This window comes from Prionailurus bengalensis, chromosome A2, assembly GCF_016509475.1.
Source record: "Prionailurus bengalensis isolate Pbe53 chromosome A2, Fcat_Pben_1.1_paternal_pri, whole genome shotgun sequence".
In the NCBI taxonomy this organism is placed as follows: domain Eukaryota; kingdom Metazoa; phylum Chordata; class Mammalia; order Carnivora; family Felidae; genus Prionailurus; species Prionailurus bengalensis.
Window position 1 is genome coordinate 130,281,542 of NC_057348.1, and position 19,039 is coordinate 130,300,580.

General features: G+C 38.4%; 1 protein-coding gene across 5 annotated transcripts in view; it reads right to left on the reverse strand.

Moving 5' to 3' along the window:
* Nucleotides 1-19,039, reverse strand: part of DOCK4 (dedicator of cytokinesis 4) — a 434,026-nt gene that overhangs the window by 209,601 nt on the left and 205,386 nt on the right. For all 5 annotated transcript variants that reach the window (XM_043589284.1, XM_043589283.1, XM_043589286.1 and 2 more), the window contains exons 7-8: nt 18,791-18,875; nt 11,408-11,559 (exon numbers count right to left, since the gene is read on the reverse strand). In XM_043589284.1, the coding sequence (XP_043445219.1) occupies nt 11,408-11,559; nt 18,791-18,875 (237 nt within the window). The remainder of the gene's footprint in view (nt 1-11,407; nt 11,560-18,790; nt 18,876-19,039) is intronic.

Here is a 19,039-nt window from a genome sequence, read left to right on the forward strand (position 1 = left end):
ATGCATATATTAATTAGAAAGATGTTCTATTTTTTATTTTATTATTTTTTAATATTTATTTATTTTTGGGGGGAGAACCCAAGTGGGGGAAGGGCAGAAAGAGGGGGACAGAGGATGGGAAGTGGGATCAGAGCTGACAGGCTGAGGGCAGCAAGCCCGATGTGACGCTCGAACTCATAAACTGGGAGATCATGACGTGAGCAGAAGTTGGACGCTCAACAGACTGAGCCACCCAGGCACCCCAAGATGTTCTATGTTTTAAAAGAAAATAAGCAAAAATCAAATTTCCTTTCATCAGTTTACTGACAGACTGGATTCATTGCAACTTTAAAAACTGAAAACTTCCTAAATAAAAATTTTTTTAATGTTTACTTATTTTTGAAAGAGAAAGACAGAATGAGAGTAGAGGAGAGGCAGAGAGAGAGGGAGACTTAGAATCCAAAGAAGTCTCCAGGCTCTGTCTATCAGCACAGAACCTGATGTGGGGTTCGAACCCACAACTGTGAAATCATGACCTGAAGTCGGACATTTAACAGACTGAGCCACCCAGGCGCCCCAAAACTGAAAACTTCCTAAATGATTATTAAATACTATGTATTAGCCAGATGTTACATGCTTTTGGAACTTTTTAAAGGTCAAATAATAATAATAATAATAATAATAATTGTTATTATATTATAATTATTATTATATAATTATTATAATTATATATAAATAAATATATATTTATAAATATATATAAATAAATATATATATAAATAAATATAAATATATATAAATAAATATATATATTATAAATATATATATTATTATATAATTATTATAATTATAATAACAATGATAACAATAATTGTTGTTGTTGTTGTTATTATTATTATTATTATTATTATTATTATTATTATTTTAACCAGGCAGCTACAAAGTCTCTAAACTGATATACAGGGACACATGTGGGGCTCAGTCGGTTGAGTATCTGACTTCAGCTCAGGTCATGATCTCGCAGTCGGCGAGTGTGAGCCCCACGTCAAGCTCTGTGCTGACAGCTCGGAGCCTGGATCCTGCTTCAGATTCTGGGTCTCCCTCTCTCTCTGCCCCTCCCACATGCATGCTCTGTCAAAAATAAACAAAAAAAATTTTTTTAACTGATACACAAATGTTAATGTGTATGAGAATAGGTATATTAATTTCTGTAGAGGTTTGCAGTTTCTATAATTTTGAGAAGAAGCTGAGGGCACTAAAAAGTTTAGAAAGCATCATGTTAGACATTGCAAATATTCTTCTGAAATGGAAACAGCATATCGGTTACAGTGCAAAGAGGTGGCACAGAAACTATCTTTTAAAAATAGTTCTTGACTTAAAGCTCAATAGCATTAGAATCTGAGTTCTGGAAGGGCAGGAATTATTTTTTCTGTATTATTCATTGATGTGTCCTCAATGCCCAGGTCAATGCCTGGCTCTGATGAAAACAGCAGTAATTGTTTGTTCAATGAATGAACATCAATGATTCAACAGCAATAGTGTGAAATCCATCATGCTCAATGGAAACAAAAAGAAGACACAGTCTCTGTTTAACTTGTGGTTAAAAGCCTCTAAATAGAAATACTTAGGAAAAGACACTGCATATGTATCTGCCATTTTTAATTCAGATTTTTTAGCATGACAGATTTTGCAAATGATGCTCCCATAGGTACAGGTCTGAGAATGTACTTCTGATTAATACAGAGTAACATGTCCATCAACATTCCTCAACACCTTGACTTCTCCCTCTTACTCATAAGCACATCCCCACTGGAATAGAAGGATGGCAGCAAAAATGAAGACAATAATGGAATGATCTTATAACATTTTGCCTCAATGACAATAAAAGACTTGTAAGCTTCCTTTAACCATATCACTGGCCACCCTGTGGGCACAAAAAGCAGCTGAGAAGATCAAGTCTCTTCTTCAGAATCGGAGCCAAGAGGTGCCGTATCATTGCTAATTCCTTTATCAGCGTACCACTTTCCTACAACAGAAATGGCACTGAATACCAAAGAAGTCCTTGACAGGTGGAGTGCTATGTGTGACCCTAACCTCTTCAGTGGGGAACTTAGGACAACTAAATCTGAATTCTCTACAAGCAGCAAACACAGGGCAGAATCCTGATGAAATGACCAGAATCCTGATGAAAAGAACACCAATCTGGTCATCTTTTAAAACACAGGAGGTGCGCCTGAGCGGCTCAGTCAGTTAAGAATCCAATTCTTGATTTCTGCTCATGTCATGATCTCATGGTTTGTGAGATCACACCCAGCGTGGAGCCTGCTTGAGATTCTCTCTTTCCTCTCTTTCTCTGCCCCTTCTCTGCTCATGCGCTCTCACTCTCTCTTTTTCTCAAAATGAATAAAAATCATTAAAACACAGGAATCAGGGTAAAAGGACCTTCTGGTCACATTCTATGACATGGCATGGCTTAAGTAAGAAGAGACAAGTAGCCAGAATAAGTGCAGAGAGCTAAAGCGAATGAGGAAGCCAGTTGTCAACCCAATGACTCTATGAGCTTCCACTTTTCTGCCACCTTGAATTTCCAGCCACTTATTATTATAATACTGTATTAATCTGCAATTTGAAAAATAATTGATATCATGCAGCTCTTAAAATACTACAGGGAAAAAGAGTGGATGGAGCACTTCTACCTGGGTGTTCTTGGCTTGAATGAAGTTATTTCTTTGCTTCTTTTGTTTTTAGATCTTCCTCCTGGTCCATTTCTTAAAATGTCTCCTATTAAAGACATCACCACATCTCTAAAGCAATTATTGTTGTTGTTGTTAATATGTGACACAGAAGTAAGACCAAAGGGAAGCAAACCACCAAATCTGATCGACTCCAAAGTGACAACAGTCCCAATGTTCACGCACCTGCTGGAAGAATTAAATGATGGAAAAGAAGAGGCAGAGTGGAAAGCAGTGGTGCCTTTAAAGAGGAGGCCCCAGGGAAGGTCACTGTGGGTCACTGATGTACAGACACCCACAGTGAAATGTGTGCCAACATGTCTAGACACAGCAGGAAACGCTCTGGGCCGTATGGAATAGTTGATATTGCCACAGTCCAAGGAGAATCGCTGAACGCCTTCTTCATCTATTTTTGTTCTCAAGCAGAGTTGTGCCCCCTGCACGTATGGCCAGACTTTTTCTCGACATTGTTGCTTTGCTTTGGAGAGGTTACAATTTTGAGTTAGCTTTATACCATAAGACTCTAAGAAGAGATCTATGCCAGCTCTCTTTTAACATTCACAACCATACATGCTCCTAATTTATGACAAAAATATAAATGCTGAACTTATGTGATCACACTATAATAAGTTGTAAATGATGTATGAAATGAGAAATTCTAGCACAGTGCTCAGAGAATTAAAAAAATCTCATCTGCTCTTCTAACTGTGTTATGTACTACAATACATACACAAAAATATTAGCATTTTTCCTAGTCTGGGCTGAATAACTATGCTCTTTGACAGCTGCCTTCTGGAAGCTCTTGAAAAATTTTCCCAGTAACTGAATTTTTCAAAACAAAACAAAACAAAACAAAACAAAACAAAACAAAACTCCACTTCTTTAATTTCCTTTAAAAAAATGAAACGGCTAGTATTAGATCACATCTGCCTCTGAAGAGACCTATCGGAAGCTACAGTTTTAATTTTTTTTATTTTCCTCATCATTATGCTAGATTCCCAATCTGCTCATTCTTTTCCAACTCTGAGGTTTCAGTCGCCAACTCCCATCACCTGCTTCTGATCCCTACTTCCTGAACACCTCTGGCAAAAGCTGGGTAACCTGGGAGCAAGCATGCACTACCCCTTTCAGACGTCTCTCTTTGGAGGGGACTCACCACACTCAACAATTCAATTACTCCTCTCCATCTCGTTTCCTATCACACTTCTGCTCAGAGTCCACCTACCTTGTTCCTGTAACTCACTTTCAGCCCCCAATTTCCTTTCATCCTCTCTTTTGCTCCCCAATGATAGCGGACATTATTTTCCAACGTTAACTATAAAAGGTCAAGGCCACAAACCCAGTCGCTTCTTTCCATCTCAACTTCTTCTGTCCATTTTCTGCCCTCACCTCTCTTCCTTCCACGTCAGAAGGAGTGCCCTTCCTCTCAAAGTAGAGTCCTTCACTTGCATCCTGAATCCCTTCTGCCACTTGCTCCTTTGAATCATCCCATACTGCTGACGCACAACAGTTCCTCCCACGTACTTGTGTAACGAGTGAATGAATGAACAGGTAAACGGTTAGAAGGAACATGCCATTCAAAGAAGGTTTCACAGAACTGTTCCATTTCCTCACCTTTGAGAGGGCAAACCAGTACTAATTCCGAGTTTCTGAGAAGCTGATCCTAACGAAGACACAGGACTTTCCTTGAGCATATAAGGTACTTCCTCTCCCAGAATCCTTATTAATCTTCTAAAAGCTGCTATTTTGCTTTATATATAAGTCAAAGGTTATACTTTAAAGGTAATATTATGATACACATGTTATAGAATACTGAATGTCTTAGACTGCAGGAAAACATTTCCTCCTAAGTTTTGTCAAATATATTATGAAGAATATTATTTTCAGTTTATGTAAACGTAGGAATATTATTCTAGGCAGAATGGAATCCAGACTATTCACACAACTAGCGACTAGACCAGACTAATAAACCAGTCTTCTTCAAAGAGACTGTAAAACATGCTTGCTCTCATTGCTTTTTTGCCTACAGGCATAAAACATCTGAAGCAGATGATTTATTAACAATACACACTATACTGCTAAAAGTTAAACCACGAACCCATATACCAACCACAGGGAATCCACAACCACTAAATTTCATCACACTAATTCCACCTATCCCTTTATTCTTTCTTTATTTTTCATGCCCCCCCACCCCCCCCCCCCACCCCATGTGAAGTATTTTAAAGCAAATCACATCCCTGATGCCATTCTACCTGTTTACTATTTTTTTTTTAAATTTTTTTTTCAACGTTTTTTATTTATTTTTGGGACAGAGAGAGACAGAGCATGAACGGGGGGAGGGGCAGAGAGAGAGGGAGACACAGAATCGGAAACAGGCTCCAGGCTCTGAGCCATCAGCCCAGAGCCTGATGCGGGGCTCGAACTCACGGACCGCGAGATCGTGACCTGGCTGAAGTCGGACGCTTAACCGACTGCGCCACCCAGGCGCCCCTCTACCTGTTTACTATTAAGTCTCTCTGAATCTTACCTAACCATAACAGTATGTACCTAAAAAAAATGAACAAGAATTCTTTGTAAAATGTCAAGAATTCAAGACCAAACACCATGTATCATTTCTGGTTATGTTAAACTGTATTTCCTATTTGGGTTTTTGAAAATCATAATCTTTATAGCCAATATTTACTGACCAATTACAAGTGCCAAGCATTATGCTAAGAAGTATATCTATTATCTCATTTAATCCTCAAATAGTCCCAAGAGGAAAGTGCTATTATCATCTTCATTTAGCAGACAGTTAACAACCATAAGAGACATAAACTAACTTACCCAGGTTGATGCAGCTATGGAATTAAAAACCCAGGATTTGGACCCAGACCCTCTGACACCAGAACTGAGCCACTTACATACCATATAGTGGTGCCTTCACCACTATACAGGAAGATATGTGTCTTGAGGATGAACATAAATTCAGATCTGTTTCATAGTCCTATATGAATCCATGTAAGAAACCTGTGCCTCACCAATAATATTCACTACTTACCTTTTTCTTAAGTGACAGAATTAGAATGATATACTAAAAAAGAAGGTGACTGTGGGCAGTATAAATTTTACATGGAGTGAAGCATTTCAAGGAAAATGGAGAGTTTAGATGTATGATTGTAGGAAAAATACAGAACTTCAGGAAAGAATGTGAACAAGGTACCAACAGAAAGTAAATTTTATCTTAATTTCATTACTATGAGAAGACTTGGAATTTAGTCATCAGAGTAAGACTTTCCAGAAGTACTACTCTGCCGCTATTTTCTCAAGTAAAAGCCCATGCCAGCAGTGTGCATGCATGACCAGTCTTGTACTAAGCTAAGTACCCATGTGTGGCACTGAGATCCTATTAAATATATTCTCGGATGAGAATGAAATACAGTAATAGATTAGTCCTGAAACAAATTTACAGCTTTAATTAATGAAGCCTTACAGTACATCAGTAAACAAAGTAATGAAAGTTACAAAGGGAAGTAGTCAGCCAGTGAGCTATGTCATATTCATTGGCCCATGTAATTTATAGTCTGTTATAGATTAAGTGACACATGTCCATACAGGGAAGGTATGAATGAATACACATATGCATCGCTGTACAGCCTACGGAAAACATAAACGCTAGGAGTATTTCTGTCACCAAACTGTTCAACACCCAATTTCAAATGCCAGCCAGAGGAGACACATTTGCAGCATATAATGTTAAGTGGTTTGATTTCTTTATATATACATATACATATATATACATGTGAATTTATATATGTATATTTGTATTTATATATAAATATATTTATGTGTGTATATATATGTATATCCTGATATTCCCAATCCTGCAGTTCAGTTTATGCACACCCATACCCTTTCCTTTCTCCCTGTCACTGCCCCATGGATCATCTCCCCACCTGCAGTCTCAAACCAGTCTCCTGATGCCTCCAAAGGGACACTGATCCAGCAATTACTTCCCCTCTCCCCTGAGTGTAACCTCTCCTTTGTTAGGGGATCCTTCCTGTCAATGGAGCTCAAGTCTCTCCCATTCCAGGTTCTTAAAAAAAGAACCAAACCCTGAACACACCCCTTACTACACACTGGTGAGTAAACCTTGGTTGAAAAAGAAAAGAGAATATGATAAATACTGAAGAAGATGACAATAGCGGTTAAGAGTACTGATACCTGATGAGGCTACAAGTTAAAATACCAGCTGTGTCGCCTCGCACAAGTTACTTATTACCCCGGGGCCTCACTTTCCCCATCCATAAAAAAAATGGGGATATTAAAAGTCCCTACCTTAGAGAGTTGTTACAAGGGATAAACAGATATTTTTAAAAGAGCTTAGAACAGTGCCTGGCACATCATAAGCATTATATGAGTATTTTGTTAAATAAATAGAGAAGAAGAAAATAAAATAAAGTTACAGATAATATCTAGGGAAATGACTCCCTGACTTTTCCAGCTATCCCCCCGTGGACTGGGGAAATGACAAACTTTCAACCAGATAGATTCACCCCAAAAGCATTTTACTCATATAAAACTAGATTTTTCAAACTCTTTTTTTTTTTTTTTTTTTTTTTTACTAATTATGTTTTACAGTGCTATATCATGTCAAGGCTGTACAAAACTCAACTAAATAAAAGTGTGTTCTATTTGCTGATAGTCCAATGCAGCTTTATCTGCAGGCTTCTCTGGGTCGGTGCTGTCACACAGACAAATGAGGAAGGGAAACTGGAAAAGAAGTACAGGGTCGGTGTACGTTAGCAAGATGGTGTCAGAAGTAGACAAAATCTTTACGGATGCTTACAGCAAGAGTTGGATGCCACACGCATCAGATGCCTAACATTCTGGGGTCCCTTCAGGTAAAATTAACCGGCTTCCTAAGTATGGCCCAATTTCAGTGACAATTTAAGATTGTTTTTGGAAAAGGTACCCTTCGGTTTTGAGGAGATACCATGTGTGCCATTGGTCCACTGAGTGAACCAGAAGGGGACCATTTTCACACGTTGTCTCCTTTTGCATTTGACGTCTCCAAGTACCGCTATGACTTTTATCACTGGCATACGGGGTGAGCCAATGCTACTTCGCTTTTCTTCAAGTATTTTGAGGACTCAATTCAGAAAACCAATTTCTGGAGCACAGAGTATTTGTGAGGCCCTCTGCCTAGATCTAGTATTATCATTATCAGTAATTTATAACAACCTATTATTAATACTATCAATCTCTGGAGTTCTAACTCTGGCCAGTAAAATCCTGCTCAACTATGGAAACTTTCAGGTAAATACTGAAGCCCTTGAGGACTGAGGCCCACAGGGTAGAGTGGGACAGACTGCCAGCTTGTAGCTCAGCTTTGCCTCCTGCCGGGTCTATAAGCTTAGACCAGTTACCTACCCTGTCTGTGCCTTGGTTCATTCCCTATAAGATCAGTGCTGGTAATATTTTTAAAGCATTTAGAAAGAAGTCTGGAAAATGGATAGTGTTCAATAAATGCTTGCTGTTTGCTTCTTGGAGGAGGAAAGTTAAAACAAAAAAAGAAAAAAAAAAAGTCCTAACCAGTTGTCTGCCTTGTGGCAGAAATAAACATCTACCTCTCATCATCACTCCTCTCCAGGCTTTGCACATGTCAGTCACTCTAGTTACACCGGGACAAGGTAACTTCCTATGATTAATAGTCAGGATGATGCTGTCAGATTACACTTAAAATGTGTTTTATTTTTTGTAAATTAGAGCACTAATGATCTTCTTTAACAACAAAAGCATTCACTTAAACATACCATCTTTTGTCTATGGGCTTTCATTACTTGGGCTGGACTTTGAATTCAGAAAAGGAAAAATAAAAATCAAATGACCTAGTTTCCTCAAAAGAGAAATACAAAAAAATCTAAGAGGGAAAGAGAGAGGGGGGAAAAAAAAAGGTGAAATGAGACTTGTGAAACTTAACAACCAGCTACGATATATGGATTTTATATGGATCTTATAAGTTACAACCTCCTTATTTGGAATTTGTAAAACTATATTTATGAGTCAATATGGGAATACTGAATACTGCCTGGATATGGATATCTGATAAGGGAATATTCATTTCTTAGTAATTTCTTTAGAGTTCTGCTTTTTAGGGCTATACCCCCAAATATTTACATACAAAAATAAAAGGATGTCGAGGAATTGCCTCCAAGTAATCTGGGGGCAAAGAAGAGGACCAGAAAGAGGTGTGGTTAAAACAAGACCCAGCCTGAGATGATCACTGTTGAAGCTGAAGGCAGGTACACGTGTACGATACTATTCTACTGTTTCACGTCTGAAATTTCATTAAAAAAAAAAAAAAAGGAAGCTTTACAAGACATGCATGTTGATTTTAAAATATCATACATCCCATACTGCATCCATTGTTGGGCCTAAGAAGAAACACAAGAAAGTCTCACAGTCATATCTTACCTTTCTGATACCCTTTCCTGAGAAGATGTGAATACTTTACACTCATTAGCTATGCTGGGAGCAATGAAGGAAGCCAGACCTGTCACCGGTTTCAAGATGAAGGAAAAGACAGAGGTGAGTGAAGAGGTCAGGGAAGCAGCAGTCAACTGGGAAGACCACAATCACGTCCAGTCTTCAGATCTGTGCACCCTAAGGCCTCTTCAAGAGTTAATGGTGATATTGCCCTGTGCCATCAATGGAACCGAAGCCACTCACAGCAAGGTTTTAGAAGCTCCTTAAAAGAACAATCACTACGCTGCCCAAGGCCTCGGAAAGCCAAGCAAATAAACGTGAGACTGTTTTAACACCTACTAAGCACATATTTTCATTCTTACTCATTTCTTTGCAGATCATCTTTACGGTGATTATGAGTTTGGGAGGTGAGAGCCAACAGCCAAACTCAGTAAGTAGAAGCAATGAAGAAGGATTTAGGCTTGATTTCTTCTAGGGTCATTACCTCTCAGGTGGTTTATTAGAGGCGTGCGTGTGACAGAAGAAAGGGGAGGGGAAGAGGAAGAATGGGCAGAGGGAGAAGGGGGAGGCCGGCACACGTCACAGACTAAGAAAAAGGTCCAGCTCCTGGTCTGAACTTGGGGACTGCAAAAACATATTCTGAGGCTCCTGTACCCAGGTTATTTTCCTACTTTCACCAAGTAAACAGGAACAAAACAAGGGGAATTCTGTCGATTCCCGACAAAACCACGAGACCAGCCAATATTAATCTTAAATTAAATTAATGCACTTCCTATAGTAATGCAATGTGAACATCAGTGGCCAAGGGGAATTTGTAGTCCTCAAAACCTTAGCCTAATAAGCCTGAGCAAAAGAGTGACCTCATGCCTCCCTTTTACATTCTCACTGATTGTTAACTATTTTAGAGACAACATATTATACAATGTTATGAGGAACTTGTTAAACTACCTGGAAAAACCAAGCTAAGATAGACTTCAATATGTTAGCAAGTATTATCTCTAAATAATCTTCCCTATTTCTAAAGCAAGTGCTAAGCTGTAACTTGGATCTGTTTTTCAAGACTTTTTTTCTTCCCTTTTTAGTACTGCTGGTTTGTGAAGGGGGAAAAGTTTTCTAACTCACTGATTCATTTCCTCCAAAAGTATGTAAAGCAGATTTTGAAACTATTATCACAGTTATTTACACATCTCATAAACTCTGTCCTTTCTACCCCAAAATGCTATCTTTAAATTGTATGGATATAGTTCTCTGTCCAGAAAAGTCCTCTTACTAGTAGGTAATGATTAACATATAAAATAATTCACCAAAGATTTTATGGCTATAAATGCATTAAAAGTAAACTTCACACATATTGCTTAGGAAAAAAATATTTTTTTACCAGGAAAAAATACTCCAGAATTACTGTGTGTTTATAAAACAATATATGTGGCTCAGAGTTACTTAAAACTGTCAGCATTTATTAAGCATAATTTTTAAAAAATATGGTAAAGTTGGGTCATTATGTATGATTTGTGTGATACGATTTAAATTATAAATTAAAATTTTTAAGGTAAAAGATGGGGTGCATTGTGTTCAGCTTTTAAACAAATCTAAAAGATTTCAAAACACAAAAAAGTCTCAACAAGGGTTGAGGCCTTTGAAAGACAACCAAAATATTCACTATAGGTTTCTCCTATATATTGAAAACTTGCCCTCAGAAAAGACTCTGAGAACTTAGAAAGAAAAAAAAAAGTATGTGAAACTGTTTACTATTTCACAGCTCTAAAACTCTAATGGAAAGGCTTCCAAGTATTTACGTCTTTCTCAATATTACCCGATACAGATAGGATAAGAATAATGTAATGGTTTAGTGAAATTTTCAAAAATAAAACTCGTTGAGCCTGATAATAAAACATAGTTAAGATTACGTGTTCCTCGCATTATCAGTACCAAGTAACTCAAATAACAGACCTGATATCAATGCCATACTTTCATTTAGTAATAATTATCACGGTTCTAGAGCCTTTTTGAGTTTTTCAAAGAACTTCTATAGGCATCACACATCTAACTTTCATGGGAACCTCCAGAGGGTAGGCAAGCTTAGAAATTCACACAGTTCTACAAATGAGAAAATTGTGGCTGACAGAGTTAAAGTATGCAACGTCATATATCCCAAAGCTTGCCAATTACAAATACTCACCATTCCAACATTAAAACATTCAAGGCAGGTTTTCATGTGCCGTTACCTGATTGGCCGATTCTCTTTACTGTCAAACAGAGAGAAGATGACCTCAAGCTCCTCTCCCAGGTTAGAACACATGAGGCTCTTCATTTGCACAAAGAGGTGGTGATTGCTGGCCTGTACTGGAGTATCTTTCTTCCGATGTCGGTGCTCCATCTGAAGGACACCCCCAACAACAAGAACATGATAAGCATGGACTGAAGAAAACAATGTGACCCAAAAACCAGATAGCTACAGTATGATTAAGTTGTCCTGTGCCATCATTTTTTTTTCCTGTGGGTTTGGCATCTATTTGGATGTTACATTCCAAATTTTCTTCCAACTCCTAAAATAAGAAACCATGAAGTTTCCAGACCATTAAGGAATCTTGCTTTAATAATTTGGTTTTTAATCATTAATGTTAAAAGGATACCAACTTGGGGCACCTAGGTGGCTCAGTTAGTTAAGACTCCGACTTTGGCTCAAGTCATGATCTCATGGATTGTGGGTTCAAGCCCCACAATGGGTTTTGGGCTGACATTGTGGAGCCTGCTTGGGATTCTCTCTCTCTCTCTCTCTCTCTCTCTCTGTCTCTCTGTCTCTCTGTCTCTCTGTCTCTCTGTCTCTCTGTCTCTCCCTCTCCCCTGTCTGCCCCTCCCCCACTTGCACTTTCTTGCTCTCAAAATAAATAAGCTTTACCAAAAAAAAAGAAAAAAAAAAGATACCAACTTATTGAGTAGATCTATGAAGTAAGAAGCTCAAAAGATTCTACTGTTCCCTTATCAGCTTCCAAGGTGAGAACAAATTACTAGTCATCTTTAAAACGGCAGACTAGAAGTGCCTGGGTGGCTCAGTCAGTTAAGTGTCTGACCTTGGCTCAGGTCATGATCTTGCAGTCTGTGAGTTCGAGCCCCGCATCAGGTTCTGTGCTGACAGCTCAGAGCCTGGAGCCTGCTCCAGATTCTGTGTTTCCCTCTCTCTCTCTGACCCACCCTCCTCAAAAATAAATAAACATTAACAAATTCTTTTTGAAAACCAGACTAAATCTGTCTGGTCATTTCACTGATGGCAGTTGAACAATGCAGCTGTCACTTCACATCTGTCATAGTTCAAAGTCCTTTTATGTATACTCAATTGCAAAATTGTGGTAGTTTTCTGAGACATGTTGTGGCAAGTGATATTCAATCACTAGAGCAAGAAGATATTTCTAACTTGCAGTGGAGCTATATGGAGGCAGACTGGGAAAGTCAGGGAGATGTCTAGGGGGAAGAGCAGCATCCATATCCATCTCATTTCTGCCCTCAATATGGCTACATGGGCTACACTTGGGAGGCAGAATCAGAAGTGGAAAATAATACAAAATAAAGGAGGAAAGGATTCACCCGTGGTTTCAGGGTGAAGAGAACATGCGGGTGATCATTCAGGCAACACATACTTGTTAAATGTCTATTATGTGCCAAGCACTGGGAACACACTGATGAGGAAAACCAGAAATAGCCCCTACCTTCACAGATCTTATCTACCAGAGGGAACAGACATCAGCAAAATCATCCCACATACAGATGGAAAAATACACTGTGACGAATGGAAGGGAAGAACCAGATTATCATGAACATCTATAAGGAAGCAATCTGCCTTTGCATCTGGGCAGTCAGAGGAGGCGTCTTGAGACAGTGATATTTTGGCCAAGAGCCAAAGAATGAGCCGGGCCGAAGAACCATCTCGGACAGTGCTTCTCAGACTATGTAGAGAAAAAAACCAGCTTGTTCTCCCCTCAATCTACTATAAACAGATATTTTTTGTTTCTAAACCTTTACTCACCATTTTTGTACTTGGACCAACTACAAACAGTTCATGGTCCAGCTAGTTCATGGACCACCTTTGAGGAGAACTGATTCAGGGTAAGAGCATGGGGAAAACATACACAAACACTTGTGTATTCACAGAACAGGTGCTAAGAATGTGGAGGACTTTTGCTTTCCTAACAAAGACTTACTAATGACCACCTCTTTTGGTTGACCTGACAATTAAAAAAAAAAAAAATAGCTCAGGAATTAACTCCATAGTAATGAGGTAATATCCTTTGCTTATGGTTAAGGTACATAATTCTGTACATTAGTTATCCTTTTATGTTTCTTAGTTCAACAAGTGCTGACTGACCAACATTTGAAAGGAAAAATATGCCATCTAAACTTACAGTTGTAAATGTAACAATGAAATTACCATGATTTTTTCATGCTTTTATCTTTAATTTGAACTACTCAAAAAGTAAACAGTTTAAAAACCCAATTAACCAAATGCATCTGTAATCACTGTATACTCAACAGGTACAATGGACGTCTCTCTGTGAAAGTGAAGTTAAGTACACTTTCTTGTAAAGTGCACCTCAGCATTGTGTTATGTGTTAGTCATAATTGCTAGAAAAAGCTTCCTGCAGAGAAATATTCTATCAGTAAAAAAAAAAAAAAAAAAAAGGCATAAGCATTGTTTTCTGAGAAGGCTGCTCTATATTGCTCTTTCAAAATTCTTTTTCAACAGAGCAAAAGAAGCATCATACATTCACATAACTACATCTCTTTAACTCACAGAGAGCCTTTTTATTTTCTGAAAAATGCTAACTATCTACTGGTATACTTAAAAGTTCAGGGTAATACCGCACCAAGTACCGTGAACAAATGAATGACTACCAAAGACTAGAGTGGGAAAAACAGGCATAAAAAAACCTTATTTAAATAAAGGACCTCAAGGAGTTGTCTGGTCTTCAAATAGCACAGAGTTCCTAGCATCAGTCATGACATTCACTAAAAACTAAGCCCTGGCAGGGGGGGAGGGGGGGAAAGCTCCTTTACTCATGCAAGGAATTCAATATATCTAGATCAGTGGTTCTCAACCTTGGCTGCACTTTAGAATCACCAAGAGAGCTTTTAAAAAATACTTATGCATAGGACCTATCCCAGAACAATTAAATTAGAATTTCTAGGGGATGGGGGAGCCAAGAGAGTGATAGTTTTAAAAGCTCCCCGGGTGATTCTAATGTGAAATGAGGGTTGAAAACTATTGATTGAGATCATATGCTAAGACATGCAAATCACAGCTGATTGAAAAATGCATTGTTGCATCTTCTGTGCAGTTACTGCCTTGCAACCTTGGATCTTTGCATGCATGCTTGTAATAAGCCTGCCTGCTTCCACCCTGATTATGCACATGTGACATGTGTCCTCACAAATTGCACTAAAGTCCCCCTTCCCTTCACCCACCACTGTTCCAGGTCTGGAAGAGATTTGGACTTAAGTAGGTTATGATTATTTATCTCTTGGAAACTCACTACTATGGAGAAATGCTAAAAATATCTCTGTGAAAATAGTATTACAAAAACAAAATTAAAAAGGCATGTTCACACATCAAGGGCGATAATTTGGCAGTTGTAATAAACAGACAAAAATCCATCTCAGAAATAATTTATGGTTAAAAGGCACCTATCAGTTACTATACATGTGCTTACAGTTTAACTAGATTTTTGATTAGGAAAGAAAGAGATTCATTCCAAAGATTTATTTAAGGTATGCAAATTTTGTGTCCTCATAGAATGTATAAATTACCGGGTGAATGGTCTATACCATGGTTTTTCAACTTCAGCATTACTGATAATTCGGGCAGGATATTTCTGTGTTGTGGGGCTGTCCTGGGTTTTGTGGGATGTTTAGCAGCTTTTTCTGACCTCTACCCACCAGCACCTCTCCTCACCCCCATCCCACCCCATCTCCATTTGTGACAACCAAAAATGTCTCCAGACATTGACAAATGTCCTCTGCTCTCTGAGAACCATTGGTCTATACACTAAGGATCACAAAGCAAGCAGCTAACATGATCTTATAAAACCAAGAAAGGTTCGTAAAAAGATACTCTGCATGTACAGATAACCAGAGAATCTAGCTACGGTTCTCTTTATTTATAGAAGTATTGAGATCTGGCCTTTGGCGGAAAACCAAAAGTTCCAAGTGGACATATGTTAACACTGTGAGGTTTAGCATGTGTTAACCGCTTAGATGAACATAATCGGGTGAGAAAGGTCTGCTAATGGGCTACCAAAAACCTAAAGCAAGACTTCCCCCCTCACCCCAATGATAATGTATGGATTTAGTAAGGTGCAAACGCTTGTGTTTCAAATAGAACATGGAGAAGACATTTAAAAGACAACAAACAACCTCTACTGTATGCCAAGGCCCTTGATCCCTAAGAGACAATAAACAACAACAACAACAAAAAGGGTTTGGTGGTGATACCTGCAAAATTCTTCCTGGTAAGGAAGTCACTCACTATATGTTACCTGCAGGAAAAGACCAGTGCTATGGAAAATGTGAAGTATTGCTACACCAGGATATAAACAGAAACCTGAAGCTTGAAAGTAACAAGTCCTTCTGAAGTTTATTATAATTTGCATTTTTCTTGGGCTATTGTTTGCTTTAGGAACAGTAAAATACAACCACTACTGGGAGAAATTTCATGTAAAATCACAAATGAAGAGTTTGGGCTAGGTTTTGAGGTATTAAAAATGAAAAACACCCTCGAATGGTGGTCACTGCTCATCAGCAGCAGTCTCTTCCACCTGTGGCAGTCATTGCTGGTCCATCCCAGTCCAGGTAAGACCCTAGGGTCCTATCAACAAAGCACTCCTGGCACCACCACTAACCAATTAGAATGTTGAAAGAGAAGAAGTCAATATGCCATCCCGTCTAAGACACAGAATGAAAGGAACAAAGATACAATTACACACACACACACGGAATCAAACTAGAAAAAATAAAATGTATTTGCCTAAGACATTATTAGTTGCTTATCAAATGTTTGATATTCCTAGCTAAATGTGGAGATGTGACTAGTATGATCTAGCCAGTGAAATGGAACTGCAAATGTTGTGTGGAATTTCCAGCAAAGCTCTCTTCAAGTTGTTGAACTGAGCAGAACCTACCTCTTTTCTACTGCTGGAGAGTGGACGTAATGGCTACAGCTCTTGCAGCTATATTATACATTCAAGTATCCTTGATGATGGAAGCCAAGTACTTTATAGCAGAAAAATAAGAGCCTGTATCACTTTTCACACCATGAAAGCACATACAAGCCCAGAACTTCCTGCCTGTTGGCTTGTATATTGTGAGAAAGAAAGACATTTGTATTATGTCGAAGTTTCTATTATTTATTTCATTGGCCACAGCCAGGTCTAGTCTTAACATTTACCATATAAGGTATCAATTATTCTTGCCACTTTGCCTAATAAGGATGAAATAAAGGTGAACGAAGCATGAAAATCAACAAAATGCTTGGGTGCTCTGGCAACACTAACTGCCAAGGAAAGGTATTTTACATGCATTTCTTATTTAATCTTCATAACAAATATGGTAAGAATTATTTCCTTACTTAATAGACGAAGAAATTGAAGTTTTGAGAGAGAGACTAAGCAATCAGCTCAAGACCACAGATCTGGTAAAGGGAAGAGAAAAAATTCACATCTACTTTTTTGGATCTATACCCACTGGTCTTTTCATAATACCATAACAACCTCAAAAATAGTGTGAGTGATTGCTTATTAAGTACAAAACACTGTACAAGACTCTCTTGGGCATAACAGATGAAGTATAAGACAGTGCCCACTCTGAAGAAACTTCAAATTGAGTGAGATTAAAAAACAGAAGTGAGAGACAAATTTGATGCTTAATGAGTTAAATAAAACAACTAAAATAAAGATGTCTCATTAAAGGATATGACAGGCAAATCAATTAAACTCATTTTATTTGTTATACAAGCTAAGAATTAGTGATAATTTTACCTTGGAAAACTCTTATTTTGTCTCCTTCCTCTTTCGCTGCCTCCCTCCAATTAACCTTTAACTGTGTTTTTGCTACGTACCCAATATTCTGCTTAGCACTGATGCCACAAACTTCCTGCTTCTTGACTCGCAAAGGTCAAGGTGTACCACCTTTGGCACAAAGGTGTGCCACATGAGACATCACTCTCAAGAAGCTCAATGTGAAGGAAATTCTCTACAAAAAAAGAGAACTAATTCCAACTGATATAATAAAGTGTAGATAATCCAAACAGATGAGCGACTAAGGAAAAAAAGTGGTACAAGAATTGCTTTCTATAATCAGACATAAGCCCTAATGGGCTTACTGATGATTTTTCCTCTCATTTTTCAGATACAGATAATCTCAGGCGAAGAAAATCCCAATATCCTATGAAGAATATTGTAAGCTTGGGAAGCTATCCAAAAGAGGCAGGATCTTGCAAAAGGTACTCCTTTGAGCATCACTGTAAGATTCATGGAGCTTTGGCCTTTGAAAGCCCTTCCCAAACACATTTTTCTTTTATTAGGGGTTTTAAAAGGGCCTAGTTAATATCAAGAGATTAGTTAATTTTTTATGTAAGTATTAAGAATAAAAGGCTAGGGGTGCCAGGGAGGCTCGGTCGGTTGGGCATCCAACTCTTGATTTCAGCTCAGGTCATGATCTCATGGTTCAGGGGTTCAAGCCCCACATCAGGCTCTGCATTGATGGTGCAGAGCCTGCTTGGGCTTCTCTCTCTCTCTCTGCCCCTCCCCTCTATCTCTCTCTCTCAAAATAAACATTTTCAAAATGCAAATAATGCTCTATGTATAAATGAACAAACGTTCTATGTATAAATGAATAAAAAATGCCCTCTCTCTCTCACTCTCTCTCAAAATAAATAAATAAACACTGGAAAAAAAAAAGAATACAAGGCTAAATACAAGGTAGATTGGACTAGATTTGGGGAATCTAGATGCCAAGTAAATAAGTGAACCTTAACCTACCATGTAACTAGAAGAAAACTCAAGTCACAGGTGATTCCATAATGGGCAATATGATCAAATATCTTAGGATTATTACCAGACTTTAGCACTTAAGATGGATTAGGGTCTAGGAGGGGTGGGGGTGACACCAGCAGTTGGAGACAATGGAGGAGACACTTTCTATGGTACTTGGGCATAGTGGTAACGGGAGGACCGAGTGGGGTAACATGTTGGGGATCAATAACTGGATGTCATTAGTCACAGCCCTGTTGTGAAACACACAGATAAATATGTATGACTTGTAGGCATTTCACTAGATTAATGAAAGCTACAGAGATGTGCAAAAGAACTTAAAACTTCTTTAGTTTTACTTCCCAGTATTTAAATGTTGAGAGCTCAGCAGAGCACATCATGTGATTCTCAAACAGGGAAAGTACCTCGGTTTTTTTAACTTGGGGCATGGTCACCTCAGCTCTCAATTCTCTACTTGCTCCAAATTAAACTTGGAACATCCTGTTCTTACAAAATCAATCAAGTACGAAGAGTGCCATGGAAACCACAAAATCAGCAGTGAGGTTATGAGCCAAGGTTTCCTGTACCTACCAGTCGGTAGAGCTCTGTAATGCTGATGTCCTCTGGATCCACCATCGCATACTCCTTCCTAGGCACCAGGTCCAGTCCCAGTTGTCTAGAAAACACATTGCAAAAGTTTGGGGGAAATGTCATTTCTATAGAATATATTAAAAAAAATCATTTTTTACTGTATCACCCTGAAATTAGATATGTCACCCACCATGCTTCTTTCTCTCATACTTTTTACCTTGTATTAACTTGTTACTGCAGATGGAGTAT